The sequence below is a fragment of the Lissotriton vulgaris genome, chromosome 4_2, assembly GCF_964263255.1.
Source record: "Lissotriton vulgaris chromosome 4_2, aLisVul1.2, whole genome shotgun sequence".
Taxonomy (NCBI): Eukaryota; Metazoa; Chordata; class Amphibia; order Caudata; family Salamandridae; genus Lissotriton; species Lissotriton vulgaris.
In genome coordinates this window covers 17,235,277-17,262,964 of record NC_141692.1, presented here as the reverse complement: position 1 = coordinate 17,262,964, position 27,688 = coordinate 17,235,277, and the positions used below count along the sequence as shown (strand labels likewise).

The following is a 27,688-nucleotide window of genomic DNA, read 5'->3' as shown; positions in this document are numbered from 1 at the left end:
ACTGTGATAATGTATAAAGGCAGCGCAGAGACACCATATGAGACTCATACAGACATGACACTCCGATCCCACGCACTGCCATCACACAGAGAGCTCACACAGAACCATCAAGCACAGGTAACTCCCACAGACACCACCAGCATCCCTTCTTCCCATCGCTGCTCCATCCCTCTGAAGCATGAAGGCTGTCTTCGGCTCTCTTTTGGCTGCGGCCCTCCTTGTGGGCACAGGTAAGACTCACAATAAATGACACACCACGGAATTAAACCTGTGTGGGGGCTGGACATACCTGGTCTCCTGCAGAACGACCTGCGTGAGACTGTGCGTGTCCAATAACATCTGAATGTACCTGTGTAGAGGGAGCTGTGTACACCTGGTCACCTGTAGATCTACCTGTGAGAGACTGTGCATGTCTGGTTACAGCTGAATGTAATTTACAATTCATACAGGCTGAGGGAGGGCGCACAGCAGAAGCACCAGAGAGAGCACCATACATCTCTTATATGTTAATATCACATACAATTCATACAGGCTGAGGGAGGGCCCACAGCAGAAGCACCACAGAGAGCACCATGCATCTCTTATAAGTTAATATCACATACAATTCATACAGGCTGAGGGAGGGCGCACAGCAGAAGCACCAGAGAGAGCACCATGAGTCTCTTATATGTTAATATCACATACAATGCATACAGGCTGATACAGGGCCCACAGCAGAAGCACCACAGAGAGCACCATGCATCTCTTATAAGTTAATATCACATACAATTCATACAGGCTCAGGGAGGACTCACAGCAGAAGCACCACAGAGAGCACCATGAGTATCTTATATGTTAATATCACATACAATGCATACAGGCTGATACAGGGCCCACAGCAGAAGCACCACAGAGAGCACCATGCGTCTCTTATATGTTAATATCACATACAATTCATACAGGCTGAGGGAGGGCGCACAGCAGAAGCCCCACAGAGAGCACCATGCATCTCTTATATGTTAATATCACATACAATTCATACAGGCGGAGGGAGGGCCCACAGCAGAAGCACCGCAGAGAGCACCATGCATCTCTTATAAGTTAATATCAGGTACAATTCATACAGGCAGAGGGACGGGCCACAGCAGAATCACCACAGAGAGCACCATGTGTCTCTTATATGTTAATATCACATACAGTTCCTACAGGCTGAGGGAGGGCCCACAGCAGAAGCACCACAGAGAGCACCATGCGTCTCTTTTATATTAATATCAGGTACAGATCATAGAGGCTGAGGGAGGACTCACAGCAGAAGCACCACAGAGAGCACCATGAGTCTCTTATACGTTAATATCACATAGAGTTCATACAGGCTGAATGAGGACCCACAGCAGAAGCACCATAGAGAGCACCATGCGTCTCTTATATGTTAATATCACATAGAGTTCATACAGGCTGAGGAAGGACCCACAGCAGAAGCACCACAGAGAGCACCATGCGTCTCTTATATGTTAATATCACATAGAGTTCATACAGACTGAATGAGGACCCACAGCAGAAGCACCACAGAGAGCACCATGCGTCTCTTATAAGTTAATATCAGGTACAATTCATACAGGCTGAGGGACGGGCCACAGCAGAATCACCACAGAGAGCACCTTGTGTCTCTTATATGTTAATATCACATACAGTTCCTACAGGCTGAGGGAGGGCCCACAGCAGAAGCACCACAGAGAGCACCATGCGTCTCTTATATGTTAATATCACATACAATTCATACAGGCTGAGGGGGGCCACAGCAGAAGCACCACAGAGAGCACTGTGTGTCTCTTATATGTTAATGTCACCTATAATTCATACAGCCTCAAAGAGGACCCACAGCAGAAGCTCGACAGACTGTGAAAAACTTAGAGGGACCATACAGCCAGTGTTAGAGTGAGAGGAATAGATGAGTGGATGGAATTTGCCTCTTACCTGTTGCTTTTTCTTCCTCAGGTCACGCCTTGAAATGTTACACATGTTCAGCAGTTACGAGCGACTCATACTGCACGGTGGAACAGTGTTCCAGTTACTACGATTCTTACTGTGAGAGCATCTATACATCTGGCGCAGGTAAGGAAGCATGACCACTCAGGTGCATACGCTGATCCTAGATAAAGCGCTCCACCTCGCTTAGGTATTTACCACAATGCACGAGCCCCAGCCTCGTGTTTGTACACTGCTTCCAGGGATTTGGGAAATACTGGAGGTGGTGTTAAAACAAAAAGTGTTATTGTCTGCAAGGGCGTATCTTTTTTATAATGTGAGTGGGGGTGTGAGTCTGAGGCTTTCCAACAAGCAACCTTTGGTACCCAGCTGAATGGACAGGCTGTGGGGGAGGGGTGCTGGGAAGTAGTAATGGGCACAGAGACCGGAAACAGAAAAGTGTGCCTATATTCAGTAAAGAAGAACAACAGTCCGCGTGATTAGATCCAAGTAAGTGATCCTAGGAGTGTGCCCCGGCCCTTATCCTTTCTATACACCCCACCCTCGCTCCCATCGACTGAATGTAAAGACGACTATTTACTAATGTTTATGCATCATTTGTTACCACATGACAGCAAGCATTATTCTGCTTTGTACACATGCAATATAGGTAACATGTCACAGGTGCTACATGGCAACACTGGACCATTTTCAACATGAGTATGTGTGTGACCTGTGTGAGTACTTCCGCTTCCTAAGATCATGTGGAGGTCACACTGACCACAGCTGGGCAGGGAGTGACAGACCAGGGCCCTTCCGAGTCCCAGCCTTGGAATTTGGGGTGGACTATTCCCATGAGGAACAGGGTCAAGGCTGATTCCCAGATGACTGGGTCCAAACTGGATTTGTGTGGTGAGCAAAATAGATCTGTGACTGGGGGTGTATGTCAGACAATGTTCAACATTCGGTCCATCATCTTTTTGTGTTGCATTTACACCCTACGTGGGAAGGGTATGACTAGACGTATCTCCTGTGCACGCTACACCACTGGTTTCAAGCTAGCCTGGCTGATATGGGGTAATGCCCCAAAGCTGGTCCCAGGATGCTTGCTTTCCAGTCCAGGAATGACTTGGCCTGGCAGTTCCGGCTCTACTGTTCCCATGAGAAACATGGTCAAGACTGATTTGCATATGGCTGGGTCCAAACTGAAACGGCGTAGTGAGCAAAATAATGATGGATTGAACCCGGATCTGTGACTAGGGGTGAATTTTTGTCAATTTTCAACATTCTGTCCATTTTTTATTTTTAGTTTAGAATGCTTTCTTGAGATCATAGGAAATGTAAAACATCAGTACAGAATCTGGAAACATCAGGAAATTAATAAGATAGAGTATATTATGAGAAGTAGTATCTAGAAATATCCTTAGAATATAAAACAGTACTAGAAGAAACTTCATTTTTAAAAGATTTTAAAGTGAAAAGAAAGAAAAGAAAAGAAAGAGGAAAGAAAAAAGAGAAGGAAAAGAAGGAGATAGAGAGAAAGAGGAGTCCTAAAAAAAGGTGCAACAATGAACATTTTGAGAGCAATATTAAGCATATAACAAACAACATTGTTTTATATCACTAAAGGAATCAATTTGATACTCTAGATAAAAAATGAGTTAATGGTAACCATAGTAAGTCTCTTTTAATCAACAAGAAAGTAGAAGTGGCGTGAGCTCTATCCATTCAATGATGGTGACATAGTAAATTCCACCATGCTTGATAAGAGATTTTTGTGGTGTCTTTCCAATCAGCAGTAATGTTCTGGAGTGAGACGGCTAGAAATAAGTTGATAAAATTACCTTCATTATTGTGATTTAACCCGGTGGGGGAGATGTTACCCAAAAAACATGCTTCATGTGGAAGGGAATATTAGGCAATAAAATGTTGTTTAATTTTGACCACATATGAGACGAAAAGGCTTTGACAAGGGGACAATGAAAAAACATGTGAAGAAAATTCCCTTCCTCATTAGGGCAGTACCAACATTTGGGGGAATCTAGTGATTTGAATCTATGGAGGTCACTAGGGGTCAAGAAGAGTCTGTTGTAAAAATAGCATAAAGTCTGTGTGGTGGTGGCTCAGCGTGAAGTCGTGTGTATTTTGAACCAACGGATATCCCATGTGCGAAAGCGAAGGTCAAGGCCTAAGTCTTTTTCCCAACTTAATTCCAAGGAGGATTTGGTTCTAAGAACAGGGGAATGGGATAATAGCTCATAAATGGTGGCAGCTTTATATTGAGTGGAGAAATCGATAGAAACAGGGGAAGGGGATGAGTGTTCGGGTAGAACACTAGGGTTTGCAGGAGGTAGTAGCGAGTGAGGGCATCCTTGAGTAAAGTATATTGGGTGGCATGTTGCAAGGAAATACTATATAACAATTGAAGTTCAGAAAATGACATAAAAGAACCATCCTTCATCAGTTGTTGGGAAGTATTGATACCTTTGTCAATCCATTCCTTCCAGAATAATTGTTAATCTTAACATTTTTATTATACCAAATCGGGATGCTCAGGGGGCCTACAGTTATAGAAAGATGTATGCCTGACGAAACTGCAAGAGCCCTTGAGTGAATGAAAGTAGGGAAAGACATGCGCTTCAGAGGTTTAGTAATTTGGATAGGGGAGAGGAGAGAGAAAAGAGAACACTGGGCTTGTTCCAAGGCACTCCATGCAGTATATGACGAAGTAGTCAAATCAGACAAAAAATTCCAAATTTGTTTCGAGGTGAAAGCTGAATGATATCATCTGAGATTTGGAAAATTAACCTCACCCAAATCTTTAGAGAGTTGAAGATGGGCCAATGAGATTCTTGGTTTACGTTTATTCCAAAGAAACTTGATCAGTGAACTGTTGATACTGTGAAAGAAAGTATTAGGAAGATACACAGGGAGCATTGAGAGGTAGAAGTTAACAATTGGGAGAAGCATCATCTTAATCGTAGCTAATCTACCCCACCAAGAGATGAAAAGTGGAGATCAACCATCAAAGAGGGCTGAGAGTTTCTTAAGAATATCAGTATGGTTGAGTTTTACAAGGTCCTTAATATTGTTACCATATAAAATTCCAAGGCATTTAATACGAGAAGAGGTCCATTCAAAGCCTGAGTCAGTAAACATGGAGGGAAGACAACATTTATTTAAAGGTAGGATTTCTGATTTATCAACATTCAATTTACAAACGAGACATTGGAGTAATCATGTAATAGGGAAAAGAAGGCCAGCAAGGACACAGAGGAGTTAGGAATGAATAATAAGATATAATCTGCATATGCAGTGAATTTGATATCAGGAGTCGGCTAGGGCGTTCGACCTTGGACCTGGGGAACTGGGATCGAGTCTCAGTAACTACGCTAAACATCCTGTGATTGTGGACAAATCACTTAATCTCCCCGTGCCTAACAAAAATATGAATGTGTGTCCTCATGTAACGTAACTGCGCTCTGATACCCGATTCGGTTGCGGATCAAGTAGGCGCTATATAAAACTCTGCGGAAAAAAAAAAAAGATAATGAAACCCTGTATCGTGTGTTGAACTTCTAATAGTCTCTAAGAAAGTATCAAGGGCGAGGTTGAAAAGAAGGGGGGAAAGAGGGCAGACCTGTCTAGTTCACCTAAGGAGAAGGAAATATCGGGATTGACGACCATTTACCCAAACAGAGGTAGTTGGTGCCGAGTATAAGAGTCATATAAATGATAGGGGGACTAAAAGCGGCAAATTTAAAGTCCCAGCTAACCCTATCAAATGCTTTTTTGGCATCCAAGGTGATGGCCGCAACAGGAAAAACATACTTTGAAGCTAAATGTATGATGTTAAGGAATGTACGTGAATTATCTGTAATAGACCTGCCTTTAACAAAACCAGATTGATATACATTACCTAAATTGGGGATAACCTTATTAATGCGAAGGGCAAGAAGTTTTGCATACATTTTCCAGTTGGTGTTTATTAAAGAAATTGGTCTATAATTCTTGCACAAAGAGGGGTCTTTGTCTTTCTTGGGAATTAAACAAAGCATCGCTTACATAAAGGAACCCTGTAACTCGCCAGCGAGCAAAGAAGAGTCAATCAATGACCTGAGATGAGGAACCAAAAATATTTTAAAATGTAGAAAAAAATAGAACAGTAAAACCGTCCAGCCCCGGTCTTTTAGCTTTGGGTAGTAGAACAATAGCCTTTATAAGTTCCTTTACCGAAATAGGGGCATCAAGAGATGAGAGATTGAGTTACTATCTGGGGTTTTAGGAATGTTTTGAAAAAGGAATCAACGAGATCTAGGGAAGGGTAAGTTTCAGGAGTATAAAGGGAGGAATAATATTTATTGAAGCATTCCAGTATGTTAGAGTCTGAGAGGTACAGATTCCCTGATTCATCTTTTATGGTATCAATTTTAGATTTTAGTTTCTTAATTTTGAGATAATTTGCTAAAGATCTCCCTGCTTTATTACGACCTCCATACAATTTAGCATTCAATTTGAGAAGAGAGTTGCAGACTGAATCCCAAGATAATTCCTTATACTGAATTTTAGCTTTAATTAGAAGAGGTAGTGTATCGGAGTAATTCGTAGTGAAATACTTATGTTCCAAAGTTTTGATTTGTTTTAGAAGCACTGTTGAATGAGAGACGGCTTCCTTTTTTTTCCGAGACACAAAATCTATAGTAAAACCCTAGTGGAAGCTTTAAAGGCATCCCAGACAAAGTGGAATTGAGAGACGGAGGAGAGGTTATGATGATAAAACTCCTGTGCAAACGAGGTAAACTGTTCAGAAAATTGTGGGTTTTAAAAGAAGGGAGTTATTGAAGTGCCATCGAATGGATGTAGGAGAGGGAACAGGGTAATCCATATCAAGAATAACAGGAGCATGGTTAGAAATGAGGATGGAGCTAATTTCAACCTTGTTCATAAATTTTAAGGCAGGTTGTGTGAGAAAGATGTAATCAATCCATGAGTGCGATTTGTGGACAGGTGAGAAGACATAAAATTCTAGAATGTGAGGTGCGCCAAGTGTCTATCAATCCCCTATTGGTAATGGTTTTAAGGAATCCTTCCTGTATCTTATTTAGAGTTTATCTGGTCTGGGATTTCCGATCAAGAAAGGGGTCCATGAGTTGATTACAATCTCCACCCAAAATTAAATGCTCAGCCGAGTGTGAGGAAAGGAAAGTGGAAATATCACTCCAAAAAGATAGATCAATACCATTTGGACCATACACATTACAAAAAGAAAAATGGTGATTATTAACTTTAACACCTAAATATAGCCATCTAACATTTGTATCTGCAAACTCATTTTGTAATGTTACATTTAAAGATTTATGAAATAAATTTATCACTTCATTCTTATTATTGACAGCATGTGAGCAAAAATTTCGCCCACCCATTGTTTACGTAACGATGATAAGTCTTGTAACTTGAGGTGTTACTCTTGTAACATCGCAACCTGACAGTTCAATCTGGCAAAGTGGGATAGTACCAGTTGTTTTTTGACAGGATTGCGCAGGTCATAATACGGAGTCCTTTCATTAATAAGAAGTATAGAAAAATAGATAATAGGAAAGTAAGCTAGATTGGAGAAAAACATTGAGTAGGAGAGACTCAAAAATCAGCAGTTAGTTAAAAGGTGTGTACATGAGGTCAAAAAGATGTACACAGAAGAAAGTGCAAGGGAGCTGATGGATCATACAGCAAGGAAGAAAAGAACATAAAAGGAGAATAATGCAAAATTTAAGTGAAAAGGAACATAATAAGAGACATAGGGAAGCACAATGAAAAAATATGAAATGAAAAAAAGTAAAAGTCTAAAGAGAGGAGTAATAAGTGAGTACCCCGAAATACAAAAGAAGACAAGGAAAGAAAGAAAAGGAACAAATACAAGAAGAAGAGGAGGAAGATAGGACTCCACCAAAATAGATATCAACAAGAAGATGACAAAAAGCCTGCAGACTTTAGCCATGAAACCATGCAAGGAAAAGGACATTGAAGTGAGAGGGGGCGGCACAAAGCAAGACAACCAAACAGAAGAAGAACACAGAGAAGATACAAAATGGGACTGGATGAAAATTTAGGGTATAAAACAAAAGGGTAAGATATGTATACAGAAAAGGAAGATAGAGTGAGGCAAATCAAAGGGAGCTTACCATATACAAGGGTAGATCAAGGTCAAAAAGTTATACACTACATACACGAGGGCAACATGGGTAGGGAACATCATCAGCCACACTGGAAAGGGTAGACCTAGGGCAAAACACACAAGATGATGGATGGAATGTTGCACAATGGCAAAACATTCACCCCCAGTCACAGATCTGGGTTTAATCCATAGTTATTTTGCTCACCAAGCCACCCCAGTTCAAACATGTCCATATGCAAATCAGTCTTGACCCTGTGCCTCATGGGCACAGTTCAGCCCGAGCTGCCAAGCCATGTCTTCCCTGAACCGGAATCAAGCATCCTAGGACCGGTTTCTGGCTATCAGCCGCCTCCAGCCAGGATAGCTTGACTCTAGTGGCCTAGTGAGCACGGGACCCACGTCTGGGCATACCCTTCCCACATAGGGTAAACAGCAAAACACACAAGATGATGGACGGAATGTTGCACAATGGCAAAACATTCACCCCCAGTCACAGATCTGGGTTTAATCCATCGTTATTTTGTTCACCAAGCCACCCCAGTTCAAACATGGCCATATGCAAATCAGTCTTGACCCTGTGCCTCATGGGCACATATGTCTGCCTGACTGATGTGAATTGCATGTCTGCCTTGTGAGTGACAGGGGCTGAGAGGTATTTGTGGCTCCTGGAGGGGCAGGGTGAGTCAGCGCTAGGTTGAATGGGACGTTCATCGAAAGATGGAAGGTGCACTTAATCCAAAAACTTTCTTTCTTTATTCCGATAATCTTTAACAAGAACGGCACACAGCCAACGCGTTTTGTTCTGAGAGGGAACTTCATCAGGGCTCCACATATAAGAAAGCCAATAGGCAATGAAGATAGTCCAAATGGATACAAACGGTAAATTCCAAAATGCACAAAGTGCAGGAATGAATCAATAATAATGATCTATTGAGTCAATGCAAAAGATGACCCCAAAGCAGTTTTAAAATCCACGGGAAGCCACGTCTCCCCAGGAGCGAGGTAAAAGGCAAAATTCAGTCCTATAAATATTCAAAAATGCAACCTCGCGGTATCAAAAAAAGGAGGTAGCCGATGTGATGAGAACTTGTTGCAATAAGGATATCAGATGTAAGGTGTACTTAAATACCTTACAAAAATATTTGGAAGTTGATGTGTCGACGGAAAAGCACCTGTAAGCTCCCAGTGAAAATACATATAAGGGATGGCGAGACGGGCGATGACTAGCATATATCACTCTTCGTATGGTACGGCGATTCCCGGCATGATAACTGGAGAACCGCGGTTCTCTTCCAGGGGAGCAAAGCAATGTCAGCCAGATTCTGCCCAGTCTATTTCATTAATGCGTTTTTTGAGAATTGTATTGCCATTATGTATATTTTTATTCAAATAGAACTTAAACATATTATTTCCTAGAACTTGCAAGGGTTAGTTCAATGATGATACATAGCTCAAACAGCAAGGGCGTGACACGACCACTCCCACCTCCAAGGTTCGATTCCCCCAAAGAAAACAAAGCACTGTCAACCAAATTGTGCCCAATCTAGTTCTTTAATCATTTTTTGGGGAATTATGTTAACATTATGTATATTTGTGTTCAAAAGGAGTTTTGACAAAGTATGTGCAGGCATATTGAAACCACAATGCATTAATTCTAACAGCCAGTGTATTCAATCTCTTTGCTTCACAGATTGTCAGGGCAAATTAACCACATCCCATTTTTAGATTGTATACATATCAAATGCATTTGTGTCCCAATCACAATTCTGGCAAGACAGAGTATGCACATCCAACCCACTTTACATCAAAATTATTAACAATATATGTAGTCCCTTTATTCCACATCTAAATAGAAAATTGGATAGCCACATTTGCTTTCAAAACACAATTCTCAGTTGATATTGCTAATGGATATTTTGTTCTCTCTAAGATTACATAAAATAATGTAGCTCCTCATCAGTATTATCTCCCATCTTAGTACAGCGTAACTGGCATATCCAGCCCGCCTCATTTTGCCGAAGGGACAGCTCCCTGTCCACCCCCTCTCATTCTCAAAGAGATATGATCTATGCCACAGAACCTGATTTCCGGTCTTCCTCCATGGCACTCCCGCATATGTGCAGTCATAGGATATCCAGTATCTTGATGCCAGATTGCCATTATGTGTTCCTGAATTCTAGTTTTAAGTGCCCAAGTTGTGCTTCTTACATAAATGATGTTGCAGCGACACCCAATTATGTATGTAACATTGGTGGTTTTACATGTTATAATCTGTCGCATTTTGTAAACCAGAGAGGTGTTATAACTGAATTCTTTCAATCTGTTTTTACCATATTGACATACATTGCAGTCAGTACATGTATAGAAACCATTCACTTGTGTCGGCAGCCACGTGTTTCTTGCTTTCTTTGGTCTCACGTAGCTCGGACACAACATATCTCTAAGTGTCCTTCCCCTTCGGTAAGTCTCTCTTGGTTTTGTAGAGATTTCCTCCATTACTCCTGGCACTTCCTGTAACAGTTTCCCATGTTTGTGAAGAATCTTATAAATGTCCTGGCTATGTTTGTTATATTTCGTGACAAAATTGATTGAAGACCGAGTAGGTTGACTAATGTTTGCAGTACCCTACTCTTGCAGTGTGGATTCCCTGGTTTTCTGCATTGCTTTCTTCTCCGCATTATCCAACATCTTCATCCTATAGCCTCTATACTCAAATCTTTTTTTTTTTTTAAGTTAACACATTAGTATCACTGCAGTTCCTGGGCAATCTCAACATTTCTCCATAGGGAATGCTTTTAATTACATGTACAGGATTCATTATATGTATAGCAATTTGCATTTCATTATAGTGAATTATATATTTGTTTTTTAAAAGTTGTTTTACAGCCCTGATGAAGTTCTTGGCATAGAACGAAACGCGTTGTCTGTTTGGCTGTTTGCTGTACATTGTCAACATTGTAAAGAAGAATAAAGAATGTTTTGATTTCTCTCAACACTGGACGGACATTTGTATATTTACTTCTTTATGGACTCTCTTGTAAGGTAGTGCAACCTGCAATTGTTACAAACACATTGTTACTATACTAAGCTGTACCCAGCTGATGAGCCTATAATTAGGGCAAAACCAGTCCTGGGTTGCTTGTGTTCGAGTTCAGGGAGGACCTGGTTCGGCAGTTCAGGCTGGACTGTTCTGATTTTAGCAGGGTCAGTACTGATTTGCACGAAGCTGGGTCCAAACTCAGCTGACATGGTGCATACAATAACAATGGATTGGTATGCGGCCTGAAGAATTTACCAGTGGCTGATAATAATTCAAGCATTCCATCCATCACTTTTCACATTAGTGAATATTTTCAAGGCCCCTTGACTCGGGAACCGCTTGAGGCAACGACGGGCAGAGCGGGGCCTCCTAATTCCTGAGCTCGGTCCAGGTGAGGTGAGGTCTAGTCCCTGGTCAAACTGGATGTGAGACACAACATTTGAAATGGAGGATTAGGAATATAGAGTGATTCGTTCACCTATATCCTTTTTTTGAAAATATTCACTAATTCTCTTTGCTGTTATCACTTTATGCAGTAGCAAAAGTGAGGCCCTGAAGAAAGCCTTGGGATCTCTTTCCCTGTCGGCTGAAACATGTTGGCCCATTCGCAGTTATTTGTTGGCACTGCTCTTTTGCACTGTTCTTGGTTTTAACTAGAGGAAGAGACAATATCTAATAAAAATTCTTACTTTTTTACCTCTTCACTCTATTTTACTCACCACTTTTCTTTTTGTTGTGCACTGCACGTACTCCTATACTATTTCAATTCTCAAGGTCAGTAAAGTGATTGTGGGCTTGACCCATTTTACATCGACATAGTGGGTATGGAGATGAGTCTCAATGATCAAGAGACATACCATCCCATTTCCTGGATGACCAAATGAGATAATTGATCATTACTATACTTTGATGGGAATCCATTGATTATTCATGAGTCTCACCAACAATCACTAGTGTCTTTGTTTCTGTATACTGTTGTTTCGTCCTGTATTTTGCCAGATAGGAACTTGTGTCCTGGCTCACTTGGGAAGGAGCCTTAGCCTTTTTTGAGCCCAACATATTGGCTTCTCTCTAGACCCCCGGCTTGTTGTGTTATTAGTAATGGTGTACAAAATAACAATGGATTGGGATGCAGCCCCTGAAAAATACCAGTGGCTAAAATGAATTTAAGCATTCCATCCATAATTTTTCTGTCTTCGTCATTTGATTCTGCAGCCTGTCTCCTGGTCACAAGACTGGGTGTCGATGACATCTGGTCTTTGTGTATTCCTTCTAGAAAGCCACACACAATGGGGAGGTGAGGTATACCTGGATGAACCATCTCTGGTAGGAGGGGAGGGAGGAGCTGAACCCAGCTGCTCTTACACCTGAATAGGCTGTGTCCTGCCTGTACTCAAAAGCCTGCATACCCCCTGTGGTTAGTCTGGAGCTGGAGCCAGGAAGACAGGGTACTTGAGCATTTCAAAGGCATGACTAGAAGCTTCTCCCCCACTTTGAAGGCACGACCGGGTATTACTTGACCTCAGTATGCAATCGGACCTGTGGCTACTCTGCCAGGAAAAAGTACTGCTGTGCTGCTGAAAGGACTGCCACTCTTCAGGAATGCTGCTTGAAGGAAGTGCTGCCCTGCTGTGTTAACCTGCTCCATGTTGCCTCGGTAAGAAGGACTGGGCCTGCAATTCTTGAATCCCGAACCTAGAGTGATTCTAAGGGATAATTAGCTGGCCTGATCCAAAGCCTCGGGTACACACAGGCTTCCAACAATCTTGCTCCAGCACCTGAGCTCTGCCATCTGTGTGTCTACCCTGCCAAGTTGTGCCACACCTGTCTTAGACTCTTGGAAGTGGGCATAAGGTACTTTGCCAGCTTATGTGGGTTCAGCAGAATCAACACATCTCCTCTGCTGCATGGCAAAACCCAAGAAGAGCAGATGCATTGCCGATGCTGCATGCATTGCACTGGCTGCAATGATCCACATGGCCTCTGCAGTCCCATAGGAACAGCCACTGTGTGATGCATCCTCAGCACAGGTGCTCACTTCCCTGATCGGCTGCAGCCTTGACTATGAATTCCTCATTATAGCTCCTCAGAACCAATGAATCGCCACAACTGTGGACATCATCCTCAATGCAGGACTTTACATTGCAAGACCAGTCAATGAGATCCTTTATTTTTTTTTTACTTTCTAAGACCTTTATTGGTGCCATATGAATTGTACAGAGCGTAATGCCTACATCCCATGTGGGCCGGCAATGCAAGGTGATTTGTGATAAGGCAGTAGGGTGGTAGGGGGGATACACTCAAGCCGCCTACAACCTCAAATGGCCGGCCACGTCAGGAGGTCAATCACTGTGAAATGGCCTCAGAAAAGGTCATAAACATACATAACAAAATAATCTGATTACACATCAACAGTGCCACTAGTCACCAATCACAGCAGCATCAAGGTGATGCTATCCTGAATGTCTGTCTCGTCAACATAGTCATCCCTGACCCGTCCAAGTCCCTAGAATTGTACATTTTGTATTCTTAGTCCTGCTCTTGCGAGTTACCCGTATTTTGTGTCCCATCCTCATCCCGTGCATCCCCCCCTAATATGAGAGTCAGTGGTTATGTCTTTGGTTGTATGTTTCAGGAGGTACGTTTGAAGGGGGCTCCAGATATCCCGAGGGCGAGAGGTGGGTGGCAGTAATTCAGCATAGATGTTCAGTTGTTTTTGACAGTCTATGAGATCTTTGAGCAAAGCCTTAAATGTGGAAGCCCTCCCCCTGCTCCATTTACAAACAATTTGTCATTTTGTGAAGAGTAACGCTAAGGAGACAAACTTCCTTATCTTCACGGATATCGGTTCAGTGTATCCCAAAAGAGAGGTGAGGGGGTCCTCCGGAATGTGTGCCCCCGTCATTCGGTCTAGAGTTACATAAACCTCCCCCAGTAGTCGGCGGATTTGTGTACAGTCCCAGGCCAGGTGTTTGAAATCTGCTTCAGGCTCCCCACAACGGTCACAGTGATCATTATCTCGCAGGTAAAGGCGATGTTAACGTGCCGGTGAATAGTATAACCGATGTAGATACATATAATGTATAATACGCAGTCTTCTACTGGTGGAGACTTCCCCAGTTTGACGACAACAAAAGGACCATTGTTCTTCTGTGAGGAGGTGCCCTAATTCAGCTTCCCATATACTCTCTGTGGGGGAGGGAAAGTGTTCAGTATCTCTTTGGGTGGTGCGGTGTAGAAGGGACATCACATGTGTTGGAGTGGTTTGATTCAGGAGGGCATGTAGGGGGGCATGATAGCAGGGTCTTGCGGGAAACATGGGATGAGGGTCAGCATATCTTGTCTGAGCCTAATATAATAGAATCGGTCTAAGGGGGTGGGCATTGAGGTACCAAAAAATGTGTTGCTAGTACAAATCATCCCTTTCCTGTACAATTGCCCCAGGTGTGTATAGATAGTTGCATAGCAGGTGCCAACACCCGCCTTCTTGGGTAACCGGGAGTTCATGTCTCCCCTGTAGTGGAAGCAGGGGTGAATATAGCAGGGGGCATTGGGTTCGGTAGGCCAGCTCTTTCCAGACAGTAGTTGTGCATTGTACAGTGGTGGAAGTGAGGTGTTGCAGGACCGCTGGGGTGCTCAGATATGCTGAACAAGGTGTGAGAGTCATGTATTTATCTTCCATTGCAAGGTGAGGCATGTATGGAGGACGATTTATCCAATAAGCTGTGAAATGAGCCTGGGGCCTAACGCAGGTATCTCAAAGCCTCCGGCCTCAAAGGGTCGTGTAAGGGTGTTCCAGCTTTTAAACAATTTGTTTAATATATCCCAAGGCTGTTGATTGGAATTAAGAGAAGGAACATGTTATTATTTTGATTTTGCAAGTGAGAGTGTATTGATAGGTTGTATGCTAGATGTATGAAAGGATGAAGAGTGCATGATATAAATACATTACAGAATGTATTAGTAGACTTTTAGAATGGTATAAGGTGTAAATGTTTGTGAAATGTATATAAATGTATAAAATGAAAAACTGATTTTGATATGCAAATATAAAATAAAAGATTTTGATTGATTTCAGACAAAAAAAGGAGTCTATAGGATATATTGTTTTATGTCAATTTGTCCTTTTAAAAAATCTAAGTGAAAATTTAGTGCCAGTATTGGCAGATATGTTGTTGTATAGTAGGTTGAGGCGTGGCCTTACTGCTCTGAGCCCCAACCCAGTGTTGGTATCAATCAATCAATCAAAGACATTTATAGAGCGCACTACTTACCCGTAGGGTCTCAAGGCGCTTGGGGGGGGGGGTGCCGTTACTGCTCGAATAGCCAGGTCTTCAGCTTCTTCCTGAAGGAGAGGTGGTCTTGGGTCAGGCGCAGGTCGGTCGGGAGGGAGTTCCAGGTCTTGGCGGCCAGGTAGGAGAAGGACCTTCCTCCTGTTGTCGCTCTTCGGATGCGGGGGACGGCGGCGAGGGCGTGGCTGGCTGATCGGAGGTGGCGTTTCGGAGCGTAGAAGTTGATTCGGTTGTTGAGGTAGCTCGGGCCTTGGTCGTGTAAGGCTTTGTGTGCGTGGGTGAGGAGACGGAAGGTGATTCTTTTGTTGACGGGGAGCCAGTGCAGGTCTCTCAGGTGTCCGGAGATGTGGCTGTTGCGTGGGATGTCGAGGATGAGTCTGGCTGAGGCGTTCTGGATCCGCTGGAGTCTCTTCTGGAGCATGGCGGTGGTTCCGGCGTAGAGGGAGTTGCCGTAGTCCAGACGGCTGGTGACGAGGGCCTGGGTGACGGTCTTCCTGGTCTCGGTGGGGATCCACCGGAAGATCTTCCGTAGCATGCGCAGGATGTTGAAGCACGACGAGGAGACGGCGTTGACTTGTCTGGTCATGGAGAGCGAGGAGTCCAGGATGAAGCCCAGGTTGCGTGCGTGGTCTGTCGGTTTGGGTGCGGTGCCCAGGGCGGGGGGCCACCAGGAGTCGTCCCAGGCGGAGGGCGAGGAGCCCAGGATGAGGACCTCCGTCTTGTCTGAGTTCAGTTTCAGGCGGCTGGTCGTCATCCACTCGGCTACCTCTTTCATCCCTTCGTGCAGGTTGGCTCTGGCGGCGGCGGGGTGGTTGGTCAGGGACAGGATCAGCTGGGTGTCGTCGGCGTAGGAGATTATGTTGAGGTTGTGTTGGCGTGCGATGGCCGCGAGGGGGCTCATGTAGACGTTGAAGAGGGTGGGGCTCAGAGAGGATCCTTGGGGGACGCCGCAGATGACTTCGGTGGCCTCTGACTTGTACGGTGGTAGGCGGACTCTCTGCGTTCTTCCGTTGAGGAAGGAGATGATCCAATCCAGTGCCTTCTCCTGGATTCCGACGTTGCTGAGGCGATGCACTAGGGTGCGGTGGCAGACCGTGTCGAATGCCGCGGAGAGGTCTAGGAGGATGAGGGCCGCTGTGTCTCCGTTGTCCATCAGGGCTCAGATGTCGTCGGTGGCAGCGATGAGGGCGGTCTCGGTGCTGTGTTTGGCTCGGAAGCCAGACTGTGAGGGGTCGAGGGATCCATTCGTCTCAAGGAAGGCGGCCAGCTGTTTGTTGACGGTCTTCTCGATGACTTTTGCAGGAAACGGGAGGAGCGAGATGGGGCGGTAGTTCTTGAGTTCGCTGGGGTCCGCTGTGGGTTTCTTGAGTAGAGCGCTGAGTTCGGCGTGCTTCCAGCTCTCAGGGAAGGTGGCGGCGTCGAAGGAGGTGGTGATGATGTCCCGTAGGTGGGGTGCGATGATAGCGTCGGCTTTGTTGAAGACGTGGTGAGGGCAGGGGTCGGTCAGAGATCCGGAGTGGACGGAGTTCATCATGCGGACCGTGTCTTCGGTGTTGACCGGGGTCCAGGCGCGGAGGGTGATGGTGGGTGGCGTTGCTGTGTTCGTGGCGTGCGTCGGTTGACTGCTGAAGCTGTTGTGTATGTCCGCGATCTTGTTGTGGAAGTAGGAGGCGAGGGAGTTGCAGAGGTCTTGCGATGGGGTGATGTCGTTGTTTCCTGCGCTGGGGTTGGAGAGCTCTTTCACGATGTTAAAGAGTTCCTTGCAGTTGTGTGCGTTGTTGTTCAGCCGGTCCTTGAATGCAGTTTTCTTGGCGGTGCGGATCAGCTGGTGGTGTTTCCGGGTGGCGAGCTTGAGGGTGGTCATGTTGTTCGGTGTAGGTTCCCTTCTCCAGACTTTCTCGAGGGCTCGGCAGTTCTTCTTGGAGCTCTTGAGTTCGTCGGTGAACCATGGTGCTTTCTTGCTGCCGTGTCTGCTGGGCGGGATCCTCAGAGGGGCGAGTTCGTCCGCGCAGTTGCTGATCCACTTCGTGAGGTTGTCGGCGGCCTGGCTGGGGTTCGCTGAGCTGGCAGGTGGGTGCTGGCTCAGGGAGGCGGCGAGTTGGTCGGCTGTGATCTTGTTCAAGCTTCTTCGAGCAACCTGTTGCTGGTGGTGGTGGATCATCGTTCTTTTGAAGGTGAAGTGGACGCAGCTGTGGTCCGTCCAGTGGAGTCCCGTGGCGTGGCTGAAGGCGATGTCTGTGCTGGATGAGAAGATGGCGTTGAGTGTGTGTCCGGCGAGGTGGGTGGGGGTGGACACCAGTTGCTTGAGTCCAAGGTTGGCGAGGTTGTCGAGCAGGGTGCTGGTGTTGCGGTCGTTGTTGTTCTCCAGGTGGAAGTTGAGGTCTCCCAGGAGGATGTAGTCAGCGGAGCGGAGGGCGTGCAGGCTGATGACAAGGAGTGAGAGTCATGTATCTATCTTCTATCGCAAGGTGAGGCATGTATGGAGGGGGATTTATCCAATAAGCTGCGAAATGAGCCTGGGCCCTAACGCAGTAAAGTTCCAAGTCTGGTATCTCAAAGCCTCCGGACTTCAAGGGTCATGTAAGGGTGTTCCAGTTTAACCTAGCTTGTGTCCCACCCCACGTGAGCCGAATCAGTTGGGTTCTGAGGGCTTTAAAGAAATGGCCACTGGGGCATATGAAATGTTCGTGAAAAGATAGAGCAACTTAGGCAGAACCCCCATCTTGATCAGAGATGTTCTACCAGCCATGGAGAGGGGTAATGCTATTATCTAGAGATCTTGTCTGTGAAGAGATCGAGTGTCCTACCATAATTGGAGAGCATCAGTTCATCTAAATTCCTGGATATGACTATTCCGAGGTATGTCAATGTATCTGCGCACCATGCAAGAGGATAATCTGGTTAAAAATGCGTGGTGGCATCCGTAAGGTGGAATATTTGGGATTTTCCACAGTTAATATTTACTCCAGAGAAATAGCCAAATAGGATGAGCAATCGGAGAATGGGATTGTGGCTTTCATCTGGGTTGCAGAGATATAATGTAATATCATCAGCGTATAGAGAAATAAAAGTCTGCCTCTCTGGTTAGATCAACCTGTGGTCCCAGAAGTGTTGACTTACCTTGGTAGCCATGGGTTCAATCGCTATGGCAAAAAGGAGGGGCGACTGGGGACAACCCTGGCGGGTGCCTCTGGTGATGTTAAAAGTGGAGGAGTAGACCCCATTGACTAGTACCCTGGCCCGGAGACCTGTATGTAATAAATGTATCCAGGCCAGGAACGGCGCGGGGGAACCCATGTGCTGCAGGATAAAGGCAAGGTAGTCCCATTCTAGCGGATCAAACGCTTTTGTGGCATCTAGAAGGGTCTGCTGACACAATACGAGCCCTCTCGTTCCCTCAGATCCTCTGGCTCGGGGCGCCTGTCCATTCCTAAGGTGTCCAAAGTAAGGATGGGCGGCAGATCCTTCAGGTATCTGGCTGCATCTAGCTGGAACAAACTTCCTGTGGTGTTGCGCCTGGAACCCTCAGAGCCCATTTTCAGAGCCAAGCTAAAAACATTTCTATATGCCTGGTAGTGGGTTCCCACCTTAGTACCTTCTCCTGCTAGCGCTCGCATCATAGCGCGGGGACACGCCGTTGTGCGTCACCAAGCGCTTTACAAGACCCCCTATTATTATTATTATTATTATAGGAACATTGCCGCTGCATTCAAGTCCGGTTCGATATCCTGGAGGACCGCAAACAGAGTGCACGGGTTGTGAGATGTGCCACTACTGGGTACAAAGCCCGACTGGTCTGGGAGTACCAGGACAGGCATGAGAGGGCTGATGTGGTTAGCAACCAGCTTTGCCAAAATGTTAGCATCGACATTGATTAATGAAAGGGGTCTATACGAATCACATTGTGATGACAGTTTGCCTGGCTTGGGTAAGAATATTATGCACGCCTCGCACATTGTTTGGGGTAGTATACCCGTTTCTCTAGCTTCTTTGAAGACATGTTGTAGGACTGGGATAAGCAAGTGGTGGAATGCATTATAAAATTCCGCTGGAGGCAGTCCGGCCCGGGGCTTTTCCTGATTACAATTGCATTATGGCGGAGATAGTTTCTTCATCGATGTGGTGTGCTAAGAGGAATTCTCTCTGCCCATCTCCCAGCCATGCTATTGCCGTGTCATCAATGACGTGGGTGAAGTCTACCGGATGAGTTCTGTGTGATTTGTATAGGGTTTTATAAATGCTGTGAAAGGCGGCTACTATATCAGGAGTGCTCCTGTGTTTTTGACCATCTTCAACTTCAATCTCCACAACTGTGTTGGAGAACTTCGGGGTCGAATTAGGGATGCAATGGCCTCCCTCCCCATACCGGCATGCCTGATGATATTTGCCTCAAAATTTGAACTTCGATTCAGCTGCTTCTTGATATTCAGTAAGTAGCTTATCTAAGCTGTGCCTGTAATTCTGGGGTGGGGAAGGTCTGTATCAAACATTCCGTTTGCTTGAGCTCAGCTTCCAGTTTATGAAGCGTAGAGCGGAGATCGCTCAGAATTCCTGCACTCTTTGAGATGCATATCCCGCAAATGGTGACTTTAAAAGCCTACCATATTGTGGAGTATTGTTCCACCGAATCTTAATTACGTTGGAAAAATTCAGATATTTCCCACTCAAGTTCTTGGTTAAACACCGGGTCTAACAAATTTTACGGATTTAGGCACCAAAACAGTAAGGGTGAGGCGGTCTGGGGGGGTTAATTGTAACGAGTGCTGTTGAGTGGTCAGAATAAGTGTGGGGGAGGTATGATGCATGTGTCAGCCATGGGGCAAGACCCTTGGTGATGAACCATCCGTCAATCTGTGACCAAGAAGAATGGGCGGTCGTGTAGCAAGAACCCTGCCGGCATTGCGGGTGTAAGTGGCACCATGCTTCTTGCAATTCGTGTTCGTCTACAATCGCTTTGAGAGTACTGTGAGCATTAGAGTAGTGATGCGGTTGTGGATGTGAGCGGTCAACAGCAGGGTCTAAGGTCACATTGAAGTCTCCACCCCACAGCAAGTGTTGTGATCCGATGTCCAAGATCGCACCCCAAATAATCCGAAAGAATTCAGGGTCATCAGTGTTGGGGCCGTAACAGGAGACAAGGGTTATGGACTGAGCTGCCAGTTGGCCCCAGACGATAGTATAGTGGCCTTGGGGATCTACTTGTGAGCCTATAGGGGTGTAAGAGAGATATTGTTTTATCAGAATGGCTGTGCCCCTGGCGTAGGAGGAGTATGAGGAAAAATAGGAGTAGGTTGCCCAGCGGGATGCGATCGAGACAGTGGCACTGGGACTGAAGTGTGTTTTTTGCAAGAATGCACAGTGAATGTTATGGTGGTCTAAATTGGAAAGGATATGTCGATGCTTGCAGGGATTACCCTGGCCACGAACATTCCAAGTTATAAAGTTGTAAGAGGTGGGTCTAGGGTGGTCATCCACGTGGATGCTTTAGAATATGTAATCTAGGGTATAGGCATTGATTATGATGGCTATGTCGTTGCGGTTTATCTCTACGTCGTAATGCATTGGATAGTGGCATGAAAAAAACAATCCCCCTCTCTGCAACAGTGCAGATCAGGGTTCCCCTCACCCTCCCACATCAGCAGCCCAATCCTGCTGTGGCTCATTCCCCCCGCCCCTCCCAAACCTCCCTTTGCGCCAGACTCCCAAATAAGGAAGGTGGCCTAACCGTTAACAAATATATGATATACATTACTTAGGGTTCACCTGGTGGGTGATATCTAGAGGTCAACCAGTCTATCCTCGTACAGGCGAGGGTGCTCGGGTAAGATTTTAGAGATTCATCTCGTCACAGTATCTGTTATGATTCTTCGATTGGAGGATTCTGTCCGGGGGTTAGTGCGGTTCTGTTGTGTCGTCAAAAGTGGCATGACAGAGTTACTAGATGGAGCATGTAAATATAGTTGAGCAATTAAGATACTAAACTGTGGTCTGCTCCGGACATTCTCAAGGAGGAGAACAGAAGTTCCTGCAGGGCCCCTATGCTGACCCATGGCACGGTTTACTCAGGAACATTATGCAGATGACCTCCTGCAAGTACATATGCAGGGCTTACACACTTCACAGTTTGCCCTGAATGAGCCAAGCTAAGTGTACCTCCTCAATGTTAGTAGCTCCATTGGGAGCCTAAGTCCATGCGAAGGGGCATAGTCCCAATCCTCCCCCTGTCAGGGGGTTCGCCTCCTGTGGAGTCATTCTTTGTCAGACGCATTTCAATTTCCTGGACATGTTGTGGATTTGTGAAGAAAGCTGTTTGTGTTGGTGCGTTACTGTGAGATGAGCAAGAAAAAGCAAGGCATAGGGTATGTTGAGTTGGTGCAGTTTTTTTTTACCTGACAGAATTTTCGCCTTTGCTCTTGAACCGCCATAGTGAAGTCGGGGTAGATTGATATCTCTATCCCTTCATGTCGGATCTGACCTATTTCCCTAGCAAGGCGAAGGGCAGTGTCCCAGTCCCGGTAGTTAAGCATTCTGGCTACTATGGGACGAGGAGGAGTTCCAGGAGCAGGTCGGTTCGCCAATGAGCGTTGCGCTTATTCAATAACAAGAACCGGAGAGAACACCTCTTTGCTAAAGAGCGATATTAGTAGATGTCTGTATAGTCTTCCATCTTACCAGTGACTGTTGATTATGCCACCAAGAGAATGCGTCAATTGATTCTCCTCAAACAGGATTCTAAATCTTCGTTTTTGTCCGCTATCACTTTCAGGACCTTTTCCATTTCATTCGTATGGCTTGTGGTAGCGTTAGAGGTCTCCTCCAGGTCAGATATTCTCCATTCCTCTTCAGTTAAGTGATCGTCATGTTTCTCCACTTTATGGGTTAGACCATCCAACCTGGCGTTCATGGAGTCCATTTTTAATAGATAGATGTCAAGCTTGATTGCATCACTAATATTGATTCCTTAAGGTCCGCAGTGGATGTGGTCGGAGTGTCGGGCTGATCCTCCTCAGGTTCCGCATGGGACTGGGCAGTCTTACCTGTGTCAAAATTCAGCTTTTGCTGTCGTCCATTCGGTTTCCCCATGGCTGCTGGGCGGGGGGCACAGCAGTGCAGCAGTGGTCAGGGAGGACCCGTATTGCGGCCCGCAGCTCCCACTGGTCCTCCCGCGGCGTGGGTTGTGGGCTCTGCACGTGTTGGGTCAGCGGTGGAGGGCAGTGTCCTCCAAATGGCATCAGCAAGTGTGTTGGTCAAGCAGCAGCAGTGGATTCACTGGGACCTGCGGAAGTAATTGGGACCCTGTTCCTCTCTCCCATGAGACTCAGATGGGCCAACTTATGGTATGGGGTCATGGGCGATATAGCAGGTCACAGACCCTTCAGGAATATGCACACCCCATGGGGCGCGCGTCCCCTGAAATGAGGGGCCATGTGGACAGCCCCCCATTCTCTCCTTCTGGCACTTTGTGAGGATCCAAGGCAGAGCGAGGTCACAGATCTCAGCGAGGGCTCTGTTCAGCCCAAGGAGTATGTTGGAGGAATAATAGCAGAAGTATCCCATCAACTCATAGGACTTCACGCCTTGCTTGGCAGTCCCCCAGAGGGGGGCAGGGTTCCCAGCGGTATTTCGGGCGAGTCACAGCAGCCCCCCCGGACAGTACAGATGTCAAGCTCGCAGGGGTCCATCGCGGCTAAGTTGGGCTGGGTGCGGCAGCTTATGAGGGAAAGTCAAGGCTCTGCTACGGGTGCAGACCTCCGCGAGCAGGGCAGGCTATCCAGGTCCACCATCTAGAGGGGAGGAGCAGGGCCTATTCAGGTGATGGGGATACACAGTTCTTTGTCATTGTGACTGCAGGTATTACGGCGGATGCCTGGGAGGATGCAAAGCCATGCGGCTCACTCACCACCACCTCAAGGGCCTGCAGCGCCTCGGTCTCCACTCTCTCTCATCTTCTTTAGGCAGTCTCGGCAGGCCACGGCAGTGTCATGGAAGGCCGCGAGGTAAGCTACGGTGGATGGAGTCGACAACCAGCAGCCGAGTTCCAGCCGATATTCAGCGGAGTCCAGTTAACAGGGGGATCGGCAGGTACGGGCACGGAGCGTAGAGTTCCCGCAGTGCTATGCCTCAGCAACTTCACTGCTCACTGGCAGTTCACCGCTACCATGATTGTGTTCTCTGCCTAGAAGATAACAATCATGAACTGCTCCGGTCCAGAGCGGCCACCCACGTGGGGCATTCAGGCTGTGGCATTCAGGCAGAATCTTTTAATGGCTGGCTAGGCGGGAGATGAGGAGGATATTCACCGGATAGAGATCTGAGCCGCAAGAGCCTCACGCAAGTGCAGCCATCTTGCTTGGCGCCCTCTAGCGCCCCCGTCAATGAGATCCTTGATTATGACTCAAGCCCTTAAACTGCAGCATCAGTTTGACATCGCTTTGGCTGCACAACGCATCTTTGATCCTCATGACTCCCTGCAATCCTGATTTAAGGTACTTTGTTCAGTGGGCCTAACTGAATCTCTGTAGCAGGCTCGCATTCTATTGTGGTTGACGTAAATGTGTGACTGTGTCACACACCGGCACAACCGGATAGCCACAGTTGGCACATTGTGCTTGTTAAAGCTATTTTCAATAAAATCTGATTGGCTTTTTGTCATTTTGTTTTTGGTTTATTCATTAAAAAACTACCTTATCATTCTAACTTTGTGTGGGACCATTTTTGGTTGTTGTTTTTCCTATATTACTATCCGAAGTATTGCACAAATACTCTACACATTGTTTTTAAGTGTAGGCTGACTGCTCTGTGCCAAGCTACCACAGGGTTGACCACAGGTTAATTTAGGGCTGACTTGTTCCTTATCCTGGCAAGGGTCATGGTTGCTGATCGACCAGCGCTCACACCCCATTCAACCAACAACCCAATTTCTTACACATATTACCTTTAGATGCAAAATGAAGGTTATACATTTGAGACTGCAGGTGGAAAGTGTTCAGTTTAAGAACTGTCTGAGCTACTTCTACATTTGTTGAGAGGTAACTGAGGACCACAGTGAATTTAGCTTGGATTTAAAGTGAGGGAGTGCTTAATCTAAGAAGGGTCTGAGCTGACTCAATGCTTTTTGAGACATGTGTGTGATCTTCAGAAGTGTGGCCTCTTACATTGAGTGGAGCAGTGCTCAGTTAAAGAAGGATCTGAGTTTTGTCTATGTTGAGAGGTGGGTAAGGACCACAGTGTTGTGTACTCACAGACTTTGAGTGGAAGAGTGCTTAGTATGAGAAGGGTCTGAGCTGTGTTGAAATTTATTGAGAGACATATGAGAGCCACAGCAATGTGACCTCCTACATTGGGTGGGGAAGTGCTCAGTAAAATTAGGGTCTGCTTTTAAAATGCATTCTGTTTGTAAATCATATCACCAGAATGATGCAGTCCTCTTTTTAAGTCTTACATGTGCTCCAGGTTTTACATAGGCCCCTGGGCAGAGTCAGAGGAGATTGTGACAAGCCCATGTGATCAGGAGGAGTACCCTAGTAGGTTTGATGCCAATAATAGCGATGAGTGTAAGACTGAGATTGATCTAGGTCTCATTGTGAGTCTTCTCTGGAGCCCTCATCTCAATTATTTTGGCTGTTACTGGTGGACTAGCCTAGGGCCAAATGACGAGGTCTAGATTATTGTGTACAGCTCTATTGTGTTCAGTCTGTGGAAACTTTTCCTAAATATTTTTGTTCAGTTCCTGATCTGAGATCTAGGGTAGTGCATCCAATACTGAAGTCCTCATTTAAAATATGTGATTTATTCTGAATGGTGCAGTTATAGAAAGATAAAGTCATCTTTGGGGTATTGTAGAGAAAGGGTTCCAAAAATGTGAGTGTTTTGAGTCACGTTATATATGGGAAAAGGTCAAATTCATCATCATCATCATCATCATCATCATCATCTTCTGTGTCACAGGGTTTATCCCTCAACCCTACTCTGTTCAACGCTCACATGAACCCCCTGGCCAACACTGTCAGAAACCATGGGCTGAACATCTTCTCCTACGCAGATGACATCCATCTCATCCTCTCTCCATCCAAAGACTTATCCACCACGACCATCTGTGCATGACCAGCATCACCGACTGGACGCAAAACAACTGATTCAAGTTTAACACAGACAATACAGAAGCACTGATATTCAGAAACAACACCGCTCCATGAACCGGCTCCTGGTGGCCTGCTGAATTGAGACCCGTCTCCCACCCCCACGGACTACGCTCGGAACCATGGCATCATTTTGGACAGCAAAACTCACCATGAAGAACAAGATCAATGCAGGTTCCTCAGCCTGCTTCCTCACTCTGCACAAGCTGCTAAAGATCTCCATGTGGCTCACAGTCTTCACCAAAAGCACCATCACTCAAGCCTTCATCACCAGGTGCTTTGACTATGGCAATGCACTCTACACAGGAATTACTGTACACCTTCTAAAGAGACTGCAGACCATTCAGTGGCCAGACTTATCCTTGAACGCCCCAGACGAAGCCGCATCGCCCTCACCTGAAGAAACTCCACTGGCTCTCTGTTCACAAGAGATACAAAGCCCTGCACAAGCAAGGACCAGCAAACATCAACCACCTGGTGAACTTCCACAAACCCTCCAGACTCCTGCCCTCCATATCCCTCTTCCTTGTTCACACACCCAGCATCCACCAAAGCAACAGTGGAGGACAATCCTTCCCCAACCTCACTGGAAACTCCTGGAACAGCCTCTTCCTCCATCTCAGGACTTTACTTTCTCTCCAGCAGTTCAGAAGGGGGCTCTGGACCTGGCTATTTAAATGATGCCACCTCAGCAGCTTGTCTCTCACCACCTGGATACCCTCCTGAGTGATTAGCTTCAGTTTATACATCCCGTTTGACTGTTTGATTGAAACAAAAGTATGTATAACTTGAAGCAAGTAGAAGCTGGTAAATACCAGCACTCAAACAGTTAGATGTCACAGTGACAGCCGGCTTGGCTTTCAGGTGACAGAACACTTCCTTTGGTTAGAGGTCTCTGTATAAGCAAGTGTGGGAGTCAGGTGATAAAAGAAACCCAGGATTAGGGGGCTCATTATCAACTGGCTGGTGGCTCAGGTAATAGAACACCCCTAGCATCACAGGACTCACATGTAGCTGGCTGGGGAGCTCAGCTTATAGAATGCACCCTTTGTTAGAGGCCACACTTTTACCTGTCTGCAGGGGTCAGGTGGTTGGAGGCCTTGAGGCTTCGATGACAGATCACAGATAGAAAACTGCAGAGGTTAGAGTCAGAGCATCTGTTGTTGTGTCACCAATGTCCTAGAGCACTGCGAATTAGAGCACAGAGGTTGCAGTCTCAGTTGTTGTATCCCAGGTCATGGAACACACTCAAGATTAGAGACTGCTCAATTAGATTCTGGTTTGTGAATACAGCCTGCCATATAAGCCAGCTGTAGACATGAGTGACATCAGAGGTTGTTATTGTAGAAAATGCAGTAAATATATGCAGCGGCTCACAGAATTGGTGCAAGAGATGAATTCCATTTGATTTATGCTTCAGGAAATTGGAACAGCAGAGGGGAATGCAGATATTCTGGAGAACAAAAAGACTCAGGGGCATATTATCAAGAACGGAGCTAAAATGATCGCCGCTTTAGTGGGAGAAAACTGCAGCTAAAGCGGCGACAATGGGCTTGATAATACGCCGTAGAGGATTTCCATAGAAGCCCATGTTCAAACCAGAACATGGTCTTCTATGGGAATTCACAAAGCATATTATCAAGCCCATTATTGCCGCTTTAGCAGCAGTTTTCTCCCGCTAATGCAGCGATAATTTTAGCTCAGTTTCTTGATAATATGCCCCTCAGTCTGATAACCAGAGGTTGAGATATGGCATTGGGTGCCTCCCAAAGGTTGTCAGAGTCTGTCTACCTCTAATGTTTCTCTATTCATTCGTTCTGTAATACTGACACCCTGAGGGGTCTTTGAGTACATTTTTAATAATCCCTTGTACTTCTTCACAGGGACTTCATACATTAGCAAGAGCTGTGCGTCATCCTGCACGGCGGGCACATACACTGTTCTAGGTGTGACATCTAAAACTACCTGCTGCAGCAGTGACCTGTGCAACGGAGTGAGCAGTACAAACCAATGCAATGGAGCGAGCAGTGCGAAGATCAGCTACAGGCCGCTCTCCCTGGCAGCGGGCATCAGCGCCCTCATGGTCAGAGCTGTGCTTTGA

The 27,688-nt window shown here is 45.9% G+C and overlaps 1 protein-coding gene across 1 annotated transcript; it reads left to right on the top strand.

Annotated features, from left to right (window-relative positions):
* Window positions 1–100: 100 nt before the first annotated feature.
* LOC147718149 (prostate stem cell antigen-like) lies at window positions 101–27,688 on the top strand. Its single transcript, XM_086919225.1, has 3 exons — window positions 101–230; window positions 1,975–2,091; window positions 27,471–27,688. The coding sequence occupies exons 1-3, from the start codon at window positions 179–181 to the stop codon at window positions 27,686–27,688; spliced, it is 387 nt and encodes a 128-aa protein (XP_086775351.1). The 5' UTR covers window positions 101–178.

Coding starts and splice junctions, on each gene's coding strand:
- LOC147718149 (XM_086919225.1), top strand. CDS start 179: ATGAAGGCTGTCTTCGGCTCTCTTTTGGCTGCGGCCCTCCTTGTGGGC. Junction 231..1,974: donor GGCCCTCCTTGTGGGCACAG/GTAAGACTCACA, acceptor TTTCTTCCTCAG/GTCACGCCTTGAAATGTTAC. Junction 2,092..27,470: donor CATCTATACATCTGGCGCAG/GTAAGGAAGCAT, acceptor ACTTCTTCACAG/GGACTTCATACATTAGCAAG.